The sequence below is a fragment of the Mastigoproctus giganteus genome, chromosome 13, assembly GCF_048544385.1.
Source record: "Mastigoproctus giganteus isolate SK-2022 chromosome 13, ASM4854438v1, whole genome shotgun sequence".
In the NCBI taxonomy this organism is placed as follows: domain Eukaryota; kingdom Metazoa; phylum Arthropoda; class Arachnida; order Uropygi; family Thelyphonidae; genus Mastigoproctus; species Mastigoproctus giganteus.
In genome coordinates, this window is record NC_143587.1 from 134,615,985 (window position 1) to 134,637,550 (window position 21,566).

A 21,566-nucleotide genomic window follows, 5' to 3' on the forward strand; every position below is an offset into this window, starting at 1 on the left:
GTTCTTCTGAATTAGCTTCTATAATTCCCGCTCTCTCTTTCAAAACCGCCCAAACACGTGCAGCCACCAGCCAACATCTGTTTACTGTCCAACTTCAAACTCACAGAACCAACTTTTCATCTTCCTTGTTTATTCATTCAACTGCCGTTTTTTGGAACAACCTTCCTTCATACGTATTTCCTGAAAATTACAGTCTACAGAAGTTCAAGTCCAATGTCAACAACTATCTTCTTTCTTGTTCTCAACCTGCAACCCATGCATGGTACTAAGTACTATAGGTTCTAATTCGTCTCATGTTTGGGGTTTACATAAAAAAAAAAAAAAAAATCTACTGCGATAAAGAATGGAGAACCACTATGACACATCCAATCTCTCTTCCAACAATCAATATGGCTCAAAATACATGTAACCAACAGTATCTTCTGCTCATCTCCATTGACTTCACCAGAGCATTCGACACCTTATGATTGCCAAGCGTTGTAGGCAGGCTCAGAATGGCAAACCTTTACAACTGTATAAGACAATACTTCTCCCATAGAAACATGGTGAGAGCACCTTTCTGTCAGGTCATCCGCCAAGTATATAGAGGCTGCCCACAGGACTCTGTACTGGACCCACTACTATGGAACATGGTGCTTGACAGCTTCCTTCACAAAGATCTCGCAAATGTAACCTCCCTGTCCTATGCTGACGATCTCGTCTTAATGGTGGCCGCGGATTCCAGGGCACAGCTGGAGGTATCAAGAAACCTGGCGCTTGCATTCCTGCAGGAGTGGGCTGCCAAAACAACCTTGAAATATCACCTATAAAAACCTGCTCTATCTTGCTGAGGGTACACCTCCATCCGAACCAGCCTCCACAAATCAAGATCCAGAACACCACTGTCAAGTTTGTCACACAACTTAAATACCTGGGACTGTTCCTCGATGGGAACCTTACCTTCAAGCCACATCTCACCTACATCCAGTGAAAAATAAAAAGCTACTCTGCTATGATTGTAAGAATCACCCGGAGAGACTGGGGGCTGAAATGGAGAACCCTCGGCCTCTTCTACAAGACAGTATTCCTACCCGCTATAACCTATGCCGCCCCTGTGTGGTACCGAAAGGCCACCACAGCAGCCAATCAAAGAAAGCTAGAAAGCATACAACTGTCAATCCTACTAAACATCACCCAGGCATGCCGCACCATCAGCACTCACACCCTTCAGCCTCTGGCAGGTGCCTTCCCCCTGGACCTGGAGTTTGTACAGTGTGGCAAGCTATACAACCTGACAAAAGGAAGATTGACCACCTTCATTGATCACACCACCGATCTGGGAAACAACCCTGTGGAAAAACTACAACTCTCCACCTTCCTCCAACAGATCTGGCAACATCGCTGGAATGACAAAGAAGTTCATACCAGAACTCCATAGAACCCACCTGGAACCACCATCCTGGTTTTCTCCAGGTTGCCTGGCTACATATTTGCTGGCCAGTCATGGTGCCATCAGGGGGAAACTAATCACCCTAGGCTTAACTGACAACCTAGTGTGTTCCTGTAGGCTCCTAGAATCCTGGGAACACATAATGTACCACTGCCCATTATACAAGGACCTCCAATGAATACTGATCACAACTATCCATTTCAACCAGGAAAATGCCATCTCCTGAAATCAAAAGAAACCTACAATGTATTCTCAAAATTCGCCCAAGACCTCTTTGGGAGGCATAGAACAATACCACCACCATAACACTGACATTCCCCATGGGAAATGCCACCATGCAAACGCCAAAGGAACTGACCACACCACAACTTGGCACTGTAGAAATCAACCACAAGTGGGACTGTCCCAAGAAAGACCTGAACTGGACTGGACACTGAATGCTGCAAACTACAGTTCTTGGTGGGACCATATCCCTAGTATGGTTTCCCACTGTGCGGGAACAGGCAAACGCACAACTGAACCCTCATAACCGCAAATCTCGGATGGGACACCTCCCATGACCATGAATGACTCCAATAAACTGGACACCTGAAAACCACAGCTGGCATGTTGTCCGAGATATAATGACGTACTAGACTGACAATTGGCAGTTACACTGCATAAATGCCGTACTGGCGATCTGAGCTGGCTCTCTTGCTCGGCCCACTCTTCTTCCCTTTTCCTGGTGGGGGGTGTCTCTGTCTCCTCTCCTCCTCACTTTCCCCCTCTTTCCCTTCTGGTGGGGCATAGACTCCAGATATCATGGGCATGCTCCACTGACATCTGGAGTCTATATTCCCTGCTGTACTATAAAAAAAATTATTTTTATTATTTTTTAAAATTTTTTTTGTTTATTTATTTTATTTTATTTTTTCTATTATCGTTTATTTTTTATTAATTTATTATTATTATTATTATTATTTATTTATTTATTATTATTATTGTATTTTTATTTATTATTATATTTATTTATCATTATAATTATTTATTAATTATTATTATTATTATTATTATTATTTATTATTATTATTATTATTATTATTATTATTATCAATTACTATATTTTTATTCATTATTATTTTTGTTTATTTATTATTATTTTTTATATTTTATTATTATTATTTTTTATATTTTATTATTATTATTATTTTATTTTTTTTTTAACTTGGTCTGTGCTCAGGAAGTGCAGACAACTCTGACGGAGACTAGCCAGAGAAAAATGGACAGTCTGGCTACCACCTAGTGGTGTGTGTGCGGGCAACATGGGGTCCCAATGGGGGCCCCGTGGCCAAATGCCAGGACCACAACAGAACCCAACACAAAACTACACATTCAACACACAAGACCTTTCTGGCATTTACAGGAGTACTGTATATCTTCACAGCGTACATATGGCACCTGACCCTAACACTATGCACACTATGATATCTGGAGTCGTCTTGCCTATTGATTCTATCTTCTGCCTATCTCCCCCAGCCTTCAGTTACACTTTCCAAATCAAACTACAACTACATCGTCTAAATTACTTTCGCCCACCAATATTTTCGGCCTTTTAAATCTTAGTTCTAATCCCACTATGCGAATACACATAATTTTTTTTTTTTTTTTTTTCCCACTGAAATCTCAGGAAATTAGGTGGCAGAACCTGCAAGAGTAAAATACAAACTACTGGGTGCCTGTCTGCCTCCACGGGGCAAAGCTTGTGAAGGGTGGCTTTGGAGATAGAAGTCTTGTTATGGGATATCCCAGGTTAGTCTTTAGGCAAATCTGAATTTGGTGATGTTACAGCAGCAGAATGTTTCCTGAATTTCTGCATAATGTGATTCAAGATGAACAGTTGTACAACTGTAACGAAACATTTCTGTACTATAAACTTTTACCCGGCAAGTCACTGGATAAAAGACACCAACAAAAGCAGAAATGAAAACTAACAAAGAGAGCAGTATTGTGTGCAAACAAGACTGGAAATCACAAGGAAAAGCCATTGTGCATTAGTAAAAGATGAAGTCCTTAGTGTTTTAAGTATGTCAACATGAAATCTTTACCTGCAATTTATAAAAATGGCTCCAATGCTTGGATGATAAGTGACATTTTTCCTTTGTGGTCTGAAGGCGAGTTTGTACTATCAGTGAGATGCCACAAGATTTTTCAAAAATCTTGAAAACAAGGATCTGTTACTGTTGGATCACTGTCCAGCTCATCCTTTGGCTGATGTCCAGAGATTGAAAGATGGCAAGATCAGAGTTGCATTTCTTCCAAGGAACACAATTGCACTAATTCAGCCTATGTATCAGGACATTATTCAAGCCTTCAATGCCTACTATCATAGTGAGCTACTTGCTGTGAGCTTGGAAATTCAAGTTCTAGAATTTCTGAAAACATTAACACTGAATACAATATTGGATTAGTATGGGTGAAATTAAGCTCAACAGCAGTTTAAACTTGCTGGAAAAAATGTATTGGAAAAAATGAGATCATTCATAATAACTTTGAATTAGCAGCATTTTCAGAATATTTGGATTGAGGCTGCTTGGATTTGGGTGGATGCAGATGCTCCAGTTGCATGTTACCTGAACAAGTAAAAATTCGCAGCCTCTGAACAGTCGGAAGACAGTCAACGAACAGAAGTCTAGTGACACAGGGAGTGATTCAGAAGATAATGTGGATGACTCATGTAAGGAAAAAGCACCAGAAATTAACAAAATGCTTGAAAACATTAATGAAGTGATGGCATGGTTAGAATGTCAGAGTGATAGTGAACTTATAAAGTGTGTATTAAAGTTGTCACCCGACACCGACATTATATCAAGATTGAACTGTATTTATTAATGATATTGATATAGCTATATTAAGTTTGATATATAAGTTTGCTGATGATAAAAAGGTGGTTAATGACAGTAATTGTGGATACTACTTAAGATCTAGATAAATTAAGCAGAAGGGTTGAAAAATTGCAATTTAGGTTTAACATTATTGAATGGTTCTGTGTTTGGGTAGCAGTAATCCTAGAATAACATAGCATGTAAGTATCACCGGATCCAAGGTATTTGATAATGAAAAAAAACCTATGCATAGTTGTGTAGTCTGACATGAAATTCTCTGATGAGCAGTGCAAAAAGAAAGGCTGCTAGAACAACCCATAGGATTCCATCAATGTTATGCAGGATCTTTGCCATCATGGACAAAGAGGTGATTATCCCATTGTATAAAGCAATTATTAGAGATTCAGACTTATATGCAGTATTCCATAAGTGGAATACTGCATATAAGTCTAAATCTCATTTTAGGAATGATGTGGATCTGTTGAAAATGGTACCGAGAAGCGAAACAAGGTTAGTTTGGGCATGAAATGATGTTTTTATCAATAAGAAAGACCGGAGTTCTCTAAATATAAATCTCTGAAAACTAGTCATCTGCAATTCATTTATACACTTCAATTTGATCACCATCTGTGTGGTGACTGAACCAAAATCTATAAGGCAATAAAAGGGTTTAGTACACTAAAAGCTGATGGCATTTTTACTCTTTCTCAGATGAAACACATATGAAATACACAGGTAGACATAAATTTAAATTGAAAAGTGTATTTGCCGAATAGATGTATGGAAATTTGTATTCAACCAAATATTATTGATTGTTAGAATAACCTTCCACCTAGCGTTGTGAAAGTGGGCAATTTGGATGAGTTATTAGAAGGAATGAGTAATTAAGTAAATTTTATTTATTTATTTATTTTTTTGGATTTTTTAAAACATTTTCTTTTTATATATCATGTTTCCATACCAATATTAATTTCCTGCAGGTTACAATCTACAGAAATTCAACTCCAATGGCATTCTTCACCCCCATATATTAGACTAAAGTGCTATAAGTTCTAATACCTTTTGCATTTTCATTCACCATTTATAAAATAAAAATTAACATTTTTAACAATCTAATGCCTTGTTTGAAAAGGGTTCAAAATGAGTGTTCAGAATTAATAAGCATAAATATTTTATGCTTAAAAAACTTATGGAAACAGATAATTTATGATGGCATTCATCAACATATGAAAGTAGCTTAAATAGCTTAAGAATTGCCCATCTGTCTTTGAAGAGAAAATGTACTGCTGAAATCTGATTCACATGAAGATTACATATTTTTGCTAAAGCATCAACTAATACTTTTTTTTTATTTCAGTCAGACTTTTATTTGAAAAGAGTTATTTGGGAATGTTGTATGATTTGTTATTCATTATCCAGATACCATTTACAGTTATGTCAAACTGGATGTATAGCAAAATATACTTGCATTCATTATGCCATGATTTATACTTAAAACAAACAAACTTGAACTGTCATATAAGCAAGTAGAGAGCATTTTAATATTTTAGTATATTTTTTATGAGAACTGTGATGGTAGCCCATCATATTTCTCCTTAAAAAAATAAAATTTAAAAAAATCATATAAATAAATACTGGCTTCTTTTTTATATCTTTTGAATATTATCAATACACTAGTAGAATGGTATATGAACAATATGTGCAGTGCAAATAAATAGTGTATAGTTTTCCAAGCACTGCTATATTGAAGCACTGCTCTTAAAACTCATTTGATTGTGTTTTTGTATTTTTAGGTAAATATTGTATCTTTGAGTGTTCAGTGGGTATGCCGTGCTTATTGCGAAGGAGGTAACACATCTTCTGAAATGGAGCAACCCGAGTATTGCATTTCTGGTGATGATTTGAAACGGTTAGAATTTAATCATTATTTGGCATATTGTATAATGATAATAAAATTACTCTAAACCAGGTGTCCCCAAAGTGCTCAAGAATTTTAACAGGCCCATGGATATTTCAATTAGATTGTGAAAATTAATGTTTATATTAGATCATAATAAAGGCGCCTCCGTAGCCAGGTGGGAAGGAGCAGCAGTGTGTTATTAGGCAAACAGCCTAATAAACTATATTATTAATTTCACGTGATATAAGAGTGATAATGAATATAATAATAACCTTTATGTTAAAGTATATCATAAAATTTTAAGACATATCAGTGCTTACCTACTTCAACATTCACGAGTATTTTTTTTATTCTAGTGGCCCTATAAAAATCATGTCAAAGTTGATGTCAAAAAAAAGAAAAGTTGATGCTGAGTGTCGTATTTTTATTGAGTGGTGGCCAATTAATTACTTTTTTGCACTGCTCAGTGATACTTGCACATATCTTATTTGCAATGAAGCCTTGTCGGTGTTCAAGGAATATAATGTGAAACATCACTACACTGCAAAACATGCCTCAAATTATGATAAATTTCAAGGAGCTTTGTGGCAGAAAAAACTCCAAGAACTAATCCAAACTTTTCAAACTCAATAATAAAAGATTAGAACTTTTACTCATTAAAATTTATCTGCAGTTAGAGCTAGTATTCGAGCCCCCCCAAATCATTGCCGAAGAAGGAAGGATCTTTACAGATGGAGAATTTGTAAAACAAATTTGTTTGGCAATTGCGAGAAAGTTAAGAATTTTGCATCTGTAAATATATCTTCATCAAATGTAACAAGAAGAATTGAAGATTTAGGAGCTGATGTTCAAAATAAACTCGTAGAAAAAAGTTTGTGAATTCACACATTTTTCAATAGCAATTGATGAGAGTGAAGATACAAGCCATACAGTTCGATTACTAATTTATATCCGGGGTGGAAATCAAAATTTTGCAGTAACTGAAGATTTTTACTTGTATATATTTAGCTGCATTAAAAAGCTTGAAAGATACAACAACAGGTGAAAATATATTTTTGAATGTGTCAGAAGCAATTGACGACCTCAAATTGAATTGGGATTTGCTATCAGCGATTATGATGGATGGTGCTAAAAATATGGTCGGTACTAAAATTGGGTTCATCAATCAGCTTCATAAATATCTTGAGAGTAAAAATATTAAAAAATCAATGCAATTTTATTGTATAATTCACGAACAGTCTTTGTGCAGAAAATATTTGGGCGTATATTCAGTCATGTCAACTGTAATATCAACAGTAAATTTTATTCGCAAGACTGGTCTGAATTATCGGCAATTCAAAAGTTTTCTTGGAACAGTTGAGGCTGAATATGGTGATTTTTTGTACTATAGTAAAGTATGATGGTTAAGTGGCAGTAACGTGATGAAGTGATTTTTTGAACTTAGGATCGAACTAGATCTATTTATGAACGAAAAATTGAAACCTGTTCTGGAACTGTCAGATCTCAAATGGTTGTGGAACCTTGCCTTTTTAACAGATGTACATCGATGAGCCAAAACTTTATGAACAGCGAGTCGTTATGCAAATCGAAGCAACTATGGTGCGGGTCGGGACATAGTATAAAAAACACCTGATACTGAGCTCTGTTAATCAATGTTACTCTTGTTCTTCAGATGGGAAAGGCAGCTGACTTAAGCGAGTTTGAAAAAGCCCAAATTGTAATAGCTAGATGACTGGGTCAGAGCATATCTGAAACAGCATGGCTGGTGGGGTGCTCATGGTCAGCCATGGTTTGTACCTACTGAAAGTGGTCTGAGGAGGGGGAGCCTACGACCGCCAGTGAGGTGTTGGACAACCATGGCTCATCGATGCTAAAGGTGAGCGAAGGCTCTCCCGGATGGTACGTGGCAACAGAAGGGCGACTGTTGCACAACTCGCCAGTAATTGGAATACTGGTGATGGGAGTAATGTGTCACAACACATAGTACATTGAACCCTGCTGAAAATGGGGCTGCATAGCTGCAGGCCGCTCCGAGTGCCCATGCTAACCACGATTCACTGGTGACAGTGCCTACAGTGGGCATGTGAGCGTCGAAACTGGACCTTGAGTGATTGGAAGAAAGTCGTCTGGTCCAATGAATCATGTTTCCTGTTGCACCATGTGGACGGCCAGGTACGTGTGCATCGTTTACCTGGGGAAGTGCGATGGTGCCTGGATGCACCATGGGATGAAAACAAGCCAGTGGTGGCAGTGTCATGCTGTGGACAATGTTCTGCTGGGATACCCTGAGTACAGTCATCCATGTGCTGAGCACCCTGACTTCTATCCCCTACCTAAACATCATTGCTGACCAGGTACACCCTTTTGTGGTAACGGTCTTCCCGTCTGGCAGTGCTGTCTTTCAGCAGGATAATGCGCCATGCCACACTGCCCGGATTGTTCGAGACTGCTTCGTGGAACATGAGGAAGACTTCCAGGTATTGCCCTGGCCCCCAAATTCCCCAAACATCAATCCCATCGAGCATCTGTGGATTGTGTTGGAACAATAACTCCGATCTGCGACGTCTCAACCACAGACTTTACAGGAGTTAAAGAATCTGTTGGTTACATGTTGGTACCAGATACCACAAGACACATTTAGAAATCTTGTAGTATCCATGCCTTACCGGGTACGAGCTGTTTTGGCTGCGCATGGAGGACCAATATCATATCAGGTGGGTGGTCATAATGGCTCATCAGTGTATGTGAACACCTGAATTTTCTTAATATGAAACTGCAAGGATGAGACAAACTTGTCAGTGAATTGTATTATAATGTCAAAGCATTTGAAACAAAAGTGGAGTTATTTAAAAGTCAACTACTTTGGAATAATTTTTCACATTTTCCATGTTGCAATAATTTATCTAAAAATATTCCTAGTTGTAATTTTTCCAATGAAAATTTTGTTCAAAACCATAGTTTGCTGAAGGAAAATTTTGCAGCTAGATTTGCTGATTTAAAAACAAAAATTCAAAGTTGTTTGAACTTTTTCAAAATCTGTTTCACGTACCTGTCAACAATGTTGATGAGAATTTACAATTAGAGTCGGTAGACCTTCAATCTAATGATGCACTGAATACACTATTTGAAAATGAAAATCTAATTCAATTTTATTCAACATTATCCAGTGGTGAGCTGTGAATATTTTAACAATGGGCTCGCAGTTTTTCCGACTTTCTACTTAGTAAATTTGATCGATCACGGAAGTGACGCAATCCGTGGCTTCCACCAGAGGCGCTTCTCACGCTCGCACTACTAATAGTGTGATTAAGTGTGTGGCACATTTTTCGTGACCAGTATAGTATCTTGAGTAGGGGTGGATTCGGGGGGGTGTGGACAGATGTGGCTTATTATCCCTTTAACCATGCGTATAAGTGAATGTTTCAAATGTTCCTAGGTCGTTTAGAAACGTATAAGTGAATGTGTAAAAATTAATGCTAGGAAAGCGGCCCTGCTCGCCCCACCATAGTTTCGGCTTTAGATACTCAATAATTGCATTCAGGATTCCATTGGTAAAATAAATGACCCTCTCAACAATGGACTCAACAACAGATTTTCAAAAAAAATAACAATGGGCTCTCGCGAGCCCACTATAGCTCGACACTGACATTATCTGAGTCAGATTATCCAAACATTAAAAATTTTGCAAGAAAGGTTATATCAATTTTTGGAACTACATGTATATGTGAGCAAACCTTTTCAAAAATGAAATGTGTAAAATCAAAAATACACGTCTAACTGACCCAAATTTTACATGACATTTTAAGAATTGGAACTAGTACTTTAAAACCCAATATTACGAAACTTAATCGCACTCTGCAACCGCATTAATTATAATTTTGTAGTACCAACAGTATTTTTGTGATTAGTACAATAACAAAGTAATAATTAATTTTGTTGTATTACTGACTGCATTTTTGTGATTAGTACAATAACTAAGTAATAATTAAAATTTGATATAAAAAAACTGGTATATTTTATATTACATATCCATCGATTTATTTTTGAAGATATAGGTAGGTATAAAATTTGTTTCTCTGCATAACATTAAAGTTATGCAGAGAATGTAGTTTTTAGTAATTAGGAATTTTCTATGGTCTGCCAAATATTTCAAAAATTCATATGTGGCCAGCTTCTTTAAAAGGTTGGGGACCCCTGCTCTAAACAGTAACAAAATTGTATTTATATTTGATGCTACTCACAGAATATACTTGTTTCTCCGTAATACTTTTCTAAAAGTGACTTTGACCCTTCCTACTATTATGTAATTAAATATTTAAAGTCACACTATACCCTATCATAAAATGATAGAAACAGTGATGCAATACCAAGGCAACTTATGAGCATGTTGAGAAATTAATGAATATGATTTAGTTATAACTTGTTGCTAAATGACAGAACAGAAAACAACTCTAATTGAATTTTTGAAAAACTAAAAATTTATTCTAGCTTCATATTAAATACATATTACATGCATAATAAATACATAATACTGATATATATTTGCTAATATAATTCATTAATGTTATAGAGTGCATTAACATTGTTTATTTGTTTAAATAAACCATGTACATACTAATTAAAAAGCCATTTGTAACTTTAAAATAATGCAATTTGGGGAAAACTTTATGTGAAGCAGATCCTTACTGTTACAGAAAACAGCTTTTCGTTATATTGTTTTTGCAATTACAGGAAAAATCTTGTTTTGATTTTTGTGACATTTGTACAAACCTTGATTTTAGTATTGGCAATATTATGCAAGGAAGCAAAACTTATATGCAGCATTAGCCAAAAAATAAGTCAACCCACTTCATTTGCCAGTTCCTTCTAATAATTTGGCCAACCTTTAAATTCATTCAAGCTATCCACTTCCACAGCACTGTGAAAATTCAGTTAATTAATCAGTTAATCTCTAGTTGAATGTAAATTTACAGATATCTATTTTGCAGTCATCCCTTTTTAAGTTTATATCCCCTGTATTTGCTATCTGAGAAAGAGGCAAAATGCTATCAACATTTAGTTTTCTTAATACTTTTAAAGCCTTATACACTTCAACTAGGTCAACACATAGTGCCCAGTTTACGGAGACTTCAGTTGACAGAACTCCAATCTTTCTTATTAAGAATATCCTTTTATGCCACCAACTTCCACTGACTAATCTTGTTACTCTTATCTGCATTGCAGCTTTTCTAACAGATCTTCATTCAGATCTAAAATGCGATTTACAGTCCTGTATCGAGTGTTCCAGATGTGGTCTGATCATTGCTTTATACAGGGGAATAATCATCTTTTTGTCTCTGCTGATTGACATTGCTTTTGTTTGTTTGCTATTTTGACATAGTCTTTGCTCATGTATATCATTGACAGTCAATTATATCAATGAATATTCAAATCAATTAATCAATTCGAATGTAATAATAATCAATGAATAGCAATGATATTCTTGTATATCATTGACAGAACCCCCATGAGCTGTTCCAGCAGTCTCTTTTCACTGCATAGAGAATTTCCTGTCAGACTGTTTAATTACCCATAGATCTTTTTTCCCTTATGAACTACTTTGAATTGTCTACTACTTGAATTGTATGTTATTCCCAGTTTAATGCTATCCAAATACAACATCTTGCATTTATCAATGTTAAGCTTCGACTGTCATTTTTCAGTTCATTTGCATATTTTATCTACCTTCTTAAAGTAATCTGTCCTGGTTACTGTCATTAACTATTCTTCCCAGCTTTGTATCATCACCAGATTTAGACACCAAACTTGAAATTCGTACATCATTATCATTAATAAATATTAAACAGTAAGAAAGCCAGAAACCAAACCCACTCATCACATTACATTACAAAGAGTAGTGGCTTTGTTTCTTTATTTTATTCAATAAAACATACATAATAGTCCCCCGATTAAAGTCTATATGTAAAACAAAATGTAGAATTTTGGGCTAAGGTAAAGAAAGCCAACACGAGAAACGTCGGATAACTTACACGGAAAATTAGTTTCCCGACACTGGACTAGCGCTGCTTGCTCGGTAAACGGACGGTAGGTGTTATTGGTCTGGAGCCGGAATCGAGAAGGATATATTGATTGACAGGTAGGCAGGCACCTCTGTAGCCAGGTGGGCAGGAGCAGCAGTGCGTAGCTCACACTTCTTGATTAGACCGGGGTTCGAGCCCATGCCCACCAAATATGGAGGATGCGGAAAGGTCAGGGAATGACCACCGCATATCCCCAGAGCAATATGGCCTTAGTTCCTTAGTTGCTAATGCCCCTAAAAACCAAATAACAAACAAACAGACAGGTAGGCGTGGCAAATGATGAAATGATTGGTGGTGGGCACGACAGATGACAAGCTACTGTGTAGTGATTGGTTGGCATTATAATGTGTATTTATGAGTAAAGAATGGTGCATAATAGTTTTGTGATGAACAGTAAACAGGTAATAGTAGTGATGAATCTTTTAAAGATGAAAGAAATTAAGTGAAATAAAATGTTGGTCGATTTTTTGATGAAAACTAAATTAAGTTTCGTTCTGTTCATTTTTATGTTCTTCATTATGTTTTTTTCTCATTATTAAAAGCAGATTTTTGGAGTTCATGAGTGTTTTGACTATACTGTTGATTTAGGTTTGGTTACGAAAAAAGGAAAAGGTTTCTTTATTTTTCGTTATATTTTGTAACCTGACCTTAAAAATAAAAGTATAGTAATAAAAAAATAATATTTTGTTAATAAACAATTTATGCGCTAGTCCATCCATGATTCTAAAGAAAAAAGGTTAGGTTGCCCCCCTCCATTTTGGGAGGGGTTCAAGCTCCCATGAGATTCAAGTGGAGGTAACCTGACCTTTATTCACTATTATGAAAGCGTTCGTTAGGGCAAGTTACCATTAGTACTTCTGAGCACTACTAAAGTGATAGTAAACCAATGGTATCGTGTGTTGTTTTGTGTTCGTGTACCAATCAGCACATCGTTTGCCAAGCCCACCTGTCAATCAATATATCGTTCTCGACTTTGCTCCAGACTGATAACACCTATTGTCTGTTTACCGAGCGAGCAGCGCTAGAGTGTCACCTCAGGAAACTAATTTTCCACGTAAGTTATCAGATGTTTCTTGTCGTTCTCGTGTTGGCTTTCTTTATCTTCGCCGAATTTTGTAACAAATAATTGTGAATAAATAATAACTAATGGTCTGAGATGACACAAGAAATCATAAACAAATAATAAAAATTAATAAAAATAAAAAAGACAATATTATTTGATTAGATTTATATAACAAAAGAGAAAATATTCCTGACAAATATAGATGTTAAGTGGAAAGACCATGAAGGGATTCAACTAGGGCACCATTGGTACCACAATACTTTTTGCTGCTGCAGGCGCCTCCGTAGCCAGGTGGGAAGGAGCAGCAGTGCGTAGCACACGCTTCTTGATTAGACCGGGGTTCGAACCCGTCACCACCAAATACGGAGGATGCGGAAAGGTCAGGGAATGACCACCGCATATCCCGGAGCAATATGGCCTTAGTTGCTAATGCTCCTGAAAACCAAATAACAACAACAACTTTTTGCTGCACCATTGGTAAATTATTCCATAGAAAGTGTTTCTGAGGATTCCAAGATGGACGAATAATGAAGTTGCCAAATTACTTGAGCAGAAAAAGATAGCATGGAAAAGTTAGAGCAATAAAGAGTACTGAAGCTTATAACAGCTACAAATTGATCTGTAATAATGCCACTTACCGGCCTCCGTAGCTGAGTGGTCAGGAGCAGGAGTGCAGTAGCACACACTCCTTGAGTAGACCGGGGTTCAAGCCCCTGACTGCTAAATATGGTCGATCTGCCAACCCGCACTGGACCAGTGTGGCAAATTATGGTCCATTTCCCTCAATGTGAATTGTTGAGGCTTTCATCCTGCAGTGGGTTGATAATGGCTGCAGTTTAACTTTTTTTTTTTTAATGCCACTGAAAAGGTTAGGCTGGCAAAGGCAGATTATGAGAAATTGCTAGCAAAGAGGGGGAGGGGGATAAGGGATTCTGTACATATATAAATGCAAAGAAGAGAAGGACAAACCAGATTGGACCCTTATGTAATGACATGGATTAGTATTTGATACCCCAGCTGAATTCACAGATGAACTGAACAGTCACTTTGCATCGATGTTTACAGAAGAAAAACCCTTTATGTCAATGAGAAATTATGGGAGTGAAGTTGAAAAAAATGTAATTAATGATGTGGAAATTTCGCATGTTTATTTAATGAAAAAATATTCGAGCCTACAAGCCAATAAGGCTTCTTGGGGTTGATGGCATTTACCCTATAATCTTAAGGGAGGCGGCAAGTGAGTGCATTGAACCATTGAGGCTAATTATGAGAGCATTACTGGACTCGGAGTGATTTCGTTGCATTAGAAAAGTGAATGTATTCCAATACAAGGGTTATTCTAAGAGTGAAGTGGGAAATTGCCAGCTGGTTAGTCTAACTTCAGTAGTAGGGAAAATCTTGGAGACAATGATCAAGGGTGGAATTCAGGATCATTTAGATAGAAATGGAATTCTGAAGGATACGCAGCATTGTTTTGTAAAGGAAAAATCATGTTTAACAAATCTGGTTAACAATTTTGACAGGGTCACTCAAGAGCTGCACTTAAGGAATAATTTCAACATTGTTTATTTGAATTTCAGCAAAGCATTTGACTCAGTGCCACATGAGCAGTTACTTTATAAGTTGGAACAGGTTGGAATAACAGGGAAAATCCTTAAATGGATAGCTGGATGGCTTCAGGGCAGGAGGCAGAGTGTTCTGATAAATGGTTATTTCCAGTTCTTTTTTTGTAAAAAAATAGGTGTCAGTGCTCATTCTTTGCTATCAGGAAAAATTGGAAAATTAAAAAGACATTAGCATTAGTAGAGGCATATGATGCAAGAACGCAAGCTTATGCAGTATCAGCGAGAAAAAAAAAACTTTCACTTCACCACTCCGTTCATTCAAAATACCTGTCCAGCTGAGCCTTAAATTTATTTAGACTATCAACTTCCACAACAAGGGATGGAAGTCTGTTCCACCAACCAACTACCAGCTGGCTAAAGAAAAAAATCTGGACATCTATCCTACATCTGTCTTTCTTCAATTTGCAGGTGATTATTCTGAGCAAGAGGCAGAATCCCAAGAGGCAGCATGCTCAAACCATTCAAGGATTTATACACCTCTATCAGATCACCTCGCCGGTGCCTAGTCTCCAGACACTGTAATTTGCAAAACTTAAGCCTTTCTTCGTAAGAGCAACCCTTTGTTCCATTCACTAACCTTGTTGCCCTTCTCTGTACTCGTTCCAGCAGCTCTACATCCTTCTTGAAATGAGGCCTCCAGACCTGTATACAGTACTCAAGGTGTGGCCTGACCATCGCCTTATACAAGAGAATAATCACCTCCTTATCCCTGCTAGAAAAATTCCTGTATATCATTGATAAGACACCATGAGCTACTCTTGCAGCCTGTCTGCACTGCTCAGAGAACTTCATATCTGTTTGCACAATTACCCCCAAGTCCTTTTCATTCTCTACCACTGTCCGTGTAGTACCACAGAGTTGATACGTTGCTCTAGGGTTGCTGTTTCCCATATGTAGTACTTTACATTTGTCAATGTTAAACTTCATTTGCCACTTCTCAGCCCATCTGCTCAACCTTTCCAGATCCTGTTACAGCAGCATAGGGTCAGTAGTGTCCTTAACAACCCTGCCAACTTTTGTATCATCTGCAAACTTGGACATTAAGCTTAATATACCATCATCAATATTATTTATAAATACAGAAAACAATAATGACCCAACACTGACCCCTGAGGGACTCCACTAATAACATTAGTCCACGATAAGCAATGTCCGTTGATTACCACTCTCTGTCTTCTCTCCCTCAACCACCCCTTTATCCGTAGCAGCAATTTGCCTCCAGTGCCACACTTCTCCAATTTGTGCAGCAGTCTTCCATGTGCAACAGCATCAAAAGCCTTTCTAAGATCCAAGTATATAATATCAAAGTTATTCCCTGCATCCAGTTCTTTTGTGACTGCATCATAGTATCCAATCAAATTGGTCAGGCAAGACTTCCCCTTAACAAAACCATGCTGTGTCCAAGCTATAACTGAAGTCTTGTCTCGACGATCCTGCACTGCTTCTTTAACCAGTGCCTCCATTAATTTTGCTGGAACAGAAGTTAAACCCACAGGTCTATAATTACTTGTGTCAGCCTTTGATCCTTCTTTGTGAATTGTGGTCACATTTGCACATCTCCAGTCTATGGGTACCTCCCCTGAGTCCAAGGAAGCTCTCATAATTATGGCTAAGGGTTTGCTTACTTCCCTTGCTGCCTCTTTTAATATAACTGGATAGATCCCATTCTCCCCAGGTGCCTTTCTTGTGTTTATCTTCAACAATTTCTCCTCCACTTTACTCTCGGTTATTACAAGATTATCTAGCTTACTGCCAGAATTGAATACACCTCTGGCATTCCCCTCGCTGAATAACCCCTCATGTGTGAATGTCAATGCAAAATATTCATTTAGTTTGTTAGCTACCTGAGCAGGATCATCAACAGTTGAACCATCGATATCAATTGGACCAACCTGATTCATCCCCTTCCTTCTAGAGTTTACATAAGAAAAGAACTCTTTACTGTTTTTCTTTGCATCCTTTGTCAAAGATTTCTCGTAATCTGCCTTCGCCTGCCTAACCTCCTTTGTAACTTGGTTACAGATCAGCTTATATCTATCATAGTCTTCTGTGTCACGTGTTAATTTATATGTATCCCAAGCATTTTTTTTCTCTGTCATTTATCTCATTAGTTCATCTGACATCCATTTAGGTCTAAACCTTGAACAATATTTCTTAGTTAGTACGTGAAGCCTAGTAGCTTCCAAGATTATTATTAGTATTAGTAATGGCCGCATGGTGCAAGAAAGCCAGGCATCTCCGTAGCCAGGTGGGAAGGAGCAGCAGCAGTGCGTAGCACACGCTTCTTGATTAGACCGAGGTTTGAGCCTGTCACCACCAAATACGGAGGATGCGGAAAGGTTAGGGAATGACCACTGCATATCCCGGAGCAATATGGCCTTAGTTGCTAATGCTCCTAAAAACCAAACAAACAACAACAACAGCAAGAAAGCCTATGGCTTATGCTGCACCAGCCAAAAAAAAAAAAAAAATCCGAACAAAACAATGATAAAAAAAAAAAAAATAATAATAATAATAATAATAATTAATAAAAAAAAAAAGGAAATTAAACCTATCATCCTATGCGCTTCCCTTACCCGAAAGTACTATCCAGATGACCTTTGAATTTCCCAAAACTGTCAGCTGCTACCACCCATTAAGGCAACTTATTCCAGTAATTTATAACTCGCTGGCTAAAATAAAACTTCCTGCAGTCCAATCTAAACATTTCCCCCCGTAACTTGAATTTATGTCCCCTAGTTCTAGCATCATTTATAATCTTCAAAATTTCGTCCTCATTCATTTTACTGATGCCTCTCAGAGCCTTAAACACCTCAATCAAATCTCCTCTAAGGTGTCTAGTTTCCAAACTCTGCAACCCACATATTCGAAGTCTTTCTTCATAAGGACGCCCTTTTGCCGATCTCACCAGGCGAGTTACCCGTCTTTGCACCCTTTCAAGGAGCTCGATGTCTTTCTTTAGGTGCGGTCTCCATACTTGAACACAGTATTCCAAGTGTGGTCTAACATAAGCCTTATATAATGGGATTATCACGTCCCTATCTCTACTTGCAAAAGTTCGATAGATCATCGATAGGACACCATGGGCCTTCCTTGCAACCTGTTTACAATGCTCAGAGAGTTTCCTCCCTTTCCTCCAGTACTGGGTTTAATTGAACTCCACCAAGTGTATAAGTTATTTTGGATTACTGTTGGATTAAAGCATAGCTGCCATTTTTCTGACCATTCCTGAAGTCTATCTAGGTCTCTCTGAAGAAGCTCAGCTTGACAGTGATCATTAACTACTCTACCAATTTTAACATCATCTGCAAATTTAGACATCACGCCCTCTATCCCTTCGTCAAAGTCGTTTATGAAAATTAAAAACAACAGTGGCCCTAATACTGATCCTTGGGGAACCCCCACTTCTTACATCAACCCAATCTGAGGTATAGCCATTTATCACAACCCTCTGCCTCCTGCCCTGAAGCCATCCTTCTATCCATCTAAGGATTTTCCCAGTGATTCCAACCTGTTCCAGCTTATAAAGCAGCCGCTCATGTGGGACTGAGTCAAAAGCTTTGCTGAAATCTAAATAAACAATGTCGAAATTATTCCCTAAATCCAGCTCGTGAGTGACCCTTTCGAAATAGCAAACCAGATTTGTTAAACATGATTTTCCCTTTACAAAACCATGCTGAGTATCCTTGAGAATTTCAATTAGATCCAAATGATCCTGAATTTCACCCTTGATCATTGCCTCCATGATTTTCCCTACTCCTGAAGTCAGACTGACAGGTCGATAATTTCCAACTTCACTTTTAGAGCCACCCTTATGTATGGGAGATACATTTGCACTTTTCCAATCCAAGGGAATCTCCCCAGAGTCTAGCGATGCTCGCATAATTAGCCTCAATGGTTCAATGCACTCGCTTGCCACCTCTCTTAAGATTATAGGGTATATTCCATCAGCTCCAGGAGCCTTACTTGTCTGTAGGCTCGAAAGTTTTTTCATTAAATAATCTCGCGAAATTTCAATATTATTAATTACATATTTTTTAACTTCGCTCCCACAATTTCCCATTGCCACAAAAGGTTTTTCATTTGTAAATATCGATGCAAAATAACTGTTGAGTTCATCTGCAATGGCAGCTGGTTTATTTAATACTATCCCCTTTCCCTTACGTAAAGGTCCGATCTGGTTTGTCCTGCTCTTCTTGGCATTTATATATGTGAAGAATTCTTTATCCTCCCTCTTTGCTCTGTTTGCTAGTGATTTCTCATAAACTGCCTTTGCCTGTCGAACCTTTTCTGTGGCTCTATTACACATCACCTTGTAGCTGTTATAGGCTTCAGTACTTTTTATTGCTCTGTAACCTTTCCATGCCACCTTTTTCTGCTCAAGTAATGTGGCAATTTCACTATTCATCCAACTTGGAACCCTCCTCGTGGAGTATTTTGTTAATGGTATATACGCATTCAAGGCATCTGTGATTAATGTTTTAAAGGCAAATGTTCAAATGTATTCATTTTCTGTATGATATCTACCCAGTTAATAGAGGCCATGTAGTACCTTAAGGCATCGTAATTTCCTTTTCTGAAATTAAAACCCATTCCTTTGCCTTTTACTTCTGGTACCTCTCTCGTCATCATCCACCGTAGAACTCCGTGATCACTTCCTGCTACTGGTTCCTCTACTGTCAGCCCTGTTATGTCATCTGATTCATGTGTGATGATGAGGTCTAGGATATTCTTTTCTCTAGTACTTTCCCTGACATGTTGATACAAATAACAGTCATCTAGTTGATTTAAAAATTTTGTTCCCCATGTTGAGTTTCCTTCCCATTTACTCCAATCAATTAGAGGCAAACTGAAATCACCCATAATAAGCCATTGACGCTTACTTGCCCATTCCATTTGAATGTAGAGGCTTTTGTCATAATCTTCACAATCACCTGGTCTGTAGATTACTCCTACTTGCATTATGCCTTTGTTTCCAACTATCTCACACCATATAGGCTCTATACTAGCATGTGAAATGTCTGAATCCGGGAAAGCTATCGTCGCACTCAGGCTGCTCCTGATAAAAAGCATTACCCCACCACCCCTTCTATCTACCCTATCCTTCCTAAATACATTATACAAGCCGTACTTAAACTCATCATCCACAATTTCCGGGTTGCACCACGTCTCTGTAAGCCTTATTATGTCCGCGTTACTTGTTTTAACCAGCAGTTCGAATTCGCTCATTTTATTGACGACACTTCTAACGTTACTGTATAAACAATTAAGATTTACTGTTCTTGTATATTTAACAACCCTAACACAACCCTTGAAGTTTTTTATGCTCTCTTTTCCCCTGATATTAGCTACCCGCTCACGTGAAACGTTTCTGTCCCCAGAACATCTAGATAATATGTCCAGTTGGGGTAACAGATAAGGAGGATCAAAGGGAGACACTGGTAATTACAGACCTGTTAGTGTAACTTCTGTTCCAGGGAAATTAATGGAGGCACTGGTTAAAGAAGCATTGCAGGATCATCTAGACAAGACTTCAGTTATAGCGCGGACACAGCATGGGTTTGTTAAGGGTAAGTCTTGTCTGACTAATTTGATTGGATACCATGATGTAGTCACAAAGGAACTGGATGCAAAGAATAACTTTGATATCATATATTTGGATCTTAGAAAAGCCTTTAATACTGTTGCACATGAAAGGCTGCTGCTGCACAAGTTGGAACAGTGTGGCATTGGAGGCAAATTGCTGCTATGGATAAAGGGATGGTTGAGTCGGAGAAGACAGAGAGTGGTAATAAATGGACACTGCCCTTCGTGGTCTAATGTTATTAGTCGAGTCCCTCAGGAGTCAATGTTGGGTCCATTGTTATTTTCTGTATTCATTGATGATGGTATATCAGGCTTAATGGCCAAGTTTTCAGACGATACAAAGGTCAGCAGGGCTGTTAATGACACTAAGCTGCTGTTACAGGATCTAGAAAAGTTGAGCAGATGGGCTGAGACTGAAGTTTAATATTGACAAATGTAAAGTACTGCATATGGGAAGCAGTAACCCCAGAGTAACGTTATGGGAAGCAGTAACCCCAGAGTAACGTATCAACTGTGTTGTACTACACTGACAGTGGTAGAGATTTTCTGAGCAGTGCAGACCGTCTGCAAGAGTAGCTCATGGTGTCTTATCAATGATATACAGGAATTTTTCTAGCAGGGATAAGGAGGTGATTATCTCCTTGTATAAGGCAATGGTCAGGCCACACCTTGAGTACTGTATACAGGTCTGGAGGCCTCGTTTTTAAGAAGGATGTAGAGCTATTGGAAAAAGTACAGAGAAGGGGAACATGATTAGTGAATGGAACAAAGGGTTGCTCTTATGAAGAAAGGCTTAAGTTTTGTAAATTACAGTGTCTGGAGGCTAGGCACCTGTGAGGTGATCTGATTGAGGTGTATAAAGCCTTGAATGGTTTGAGCATGCTCAATGCTGATGGGGCATAAATCGCCTGAGAGGGCATAAATTGAAATTGAGGAAAGATGGTTGTAGGACAGATGTGCGGAAGTTTGCCTTTAGCCAGCGGGTGGTTGATTGTTCGAACAAACTTCCTCTGTCTTTGTAG

The 21,566-nt window shown here is 37.9% G+C and overlaps 1 protein-coding gene across 2 annotated transcripts in view; it reads left to right on the forward strand.

Annotated features, from left to right (window-relative positions):
* Window positions 1-21,566, forward strand: part of LOC150076458 ((E3-independent) E2 ubiquitin-conjugating enzyme UBE2O) — a 758,089-nt gene that overhangs the window by 140,693 nt on the left and 595,830 nt on the right. For both annotated transcript variants that reach the window (XM_090387793.1, XM_090387794.1), the window contains exon 6: window positions 6,084-6,199. In XM_090387793.1, coding sequence (XP_090243919.1) covers window positions 6,084-6,199 — 116 coding nt within the window. The remainder of the gene's footprint in view (window positions 1-6,083; window positions 6,200-21,566) is intronic.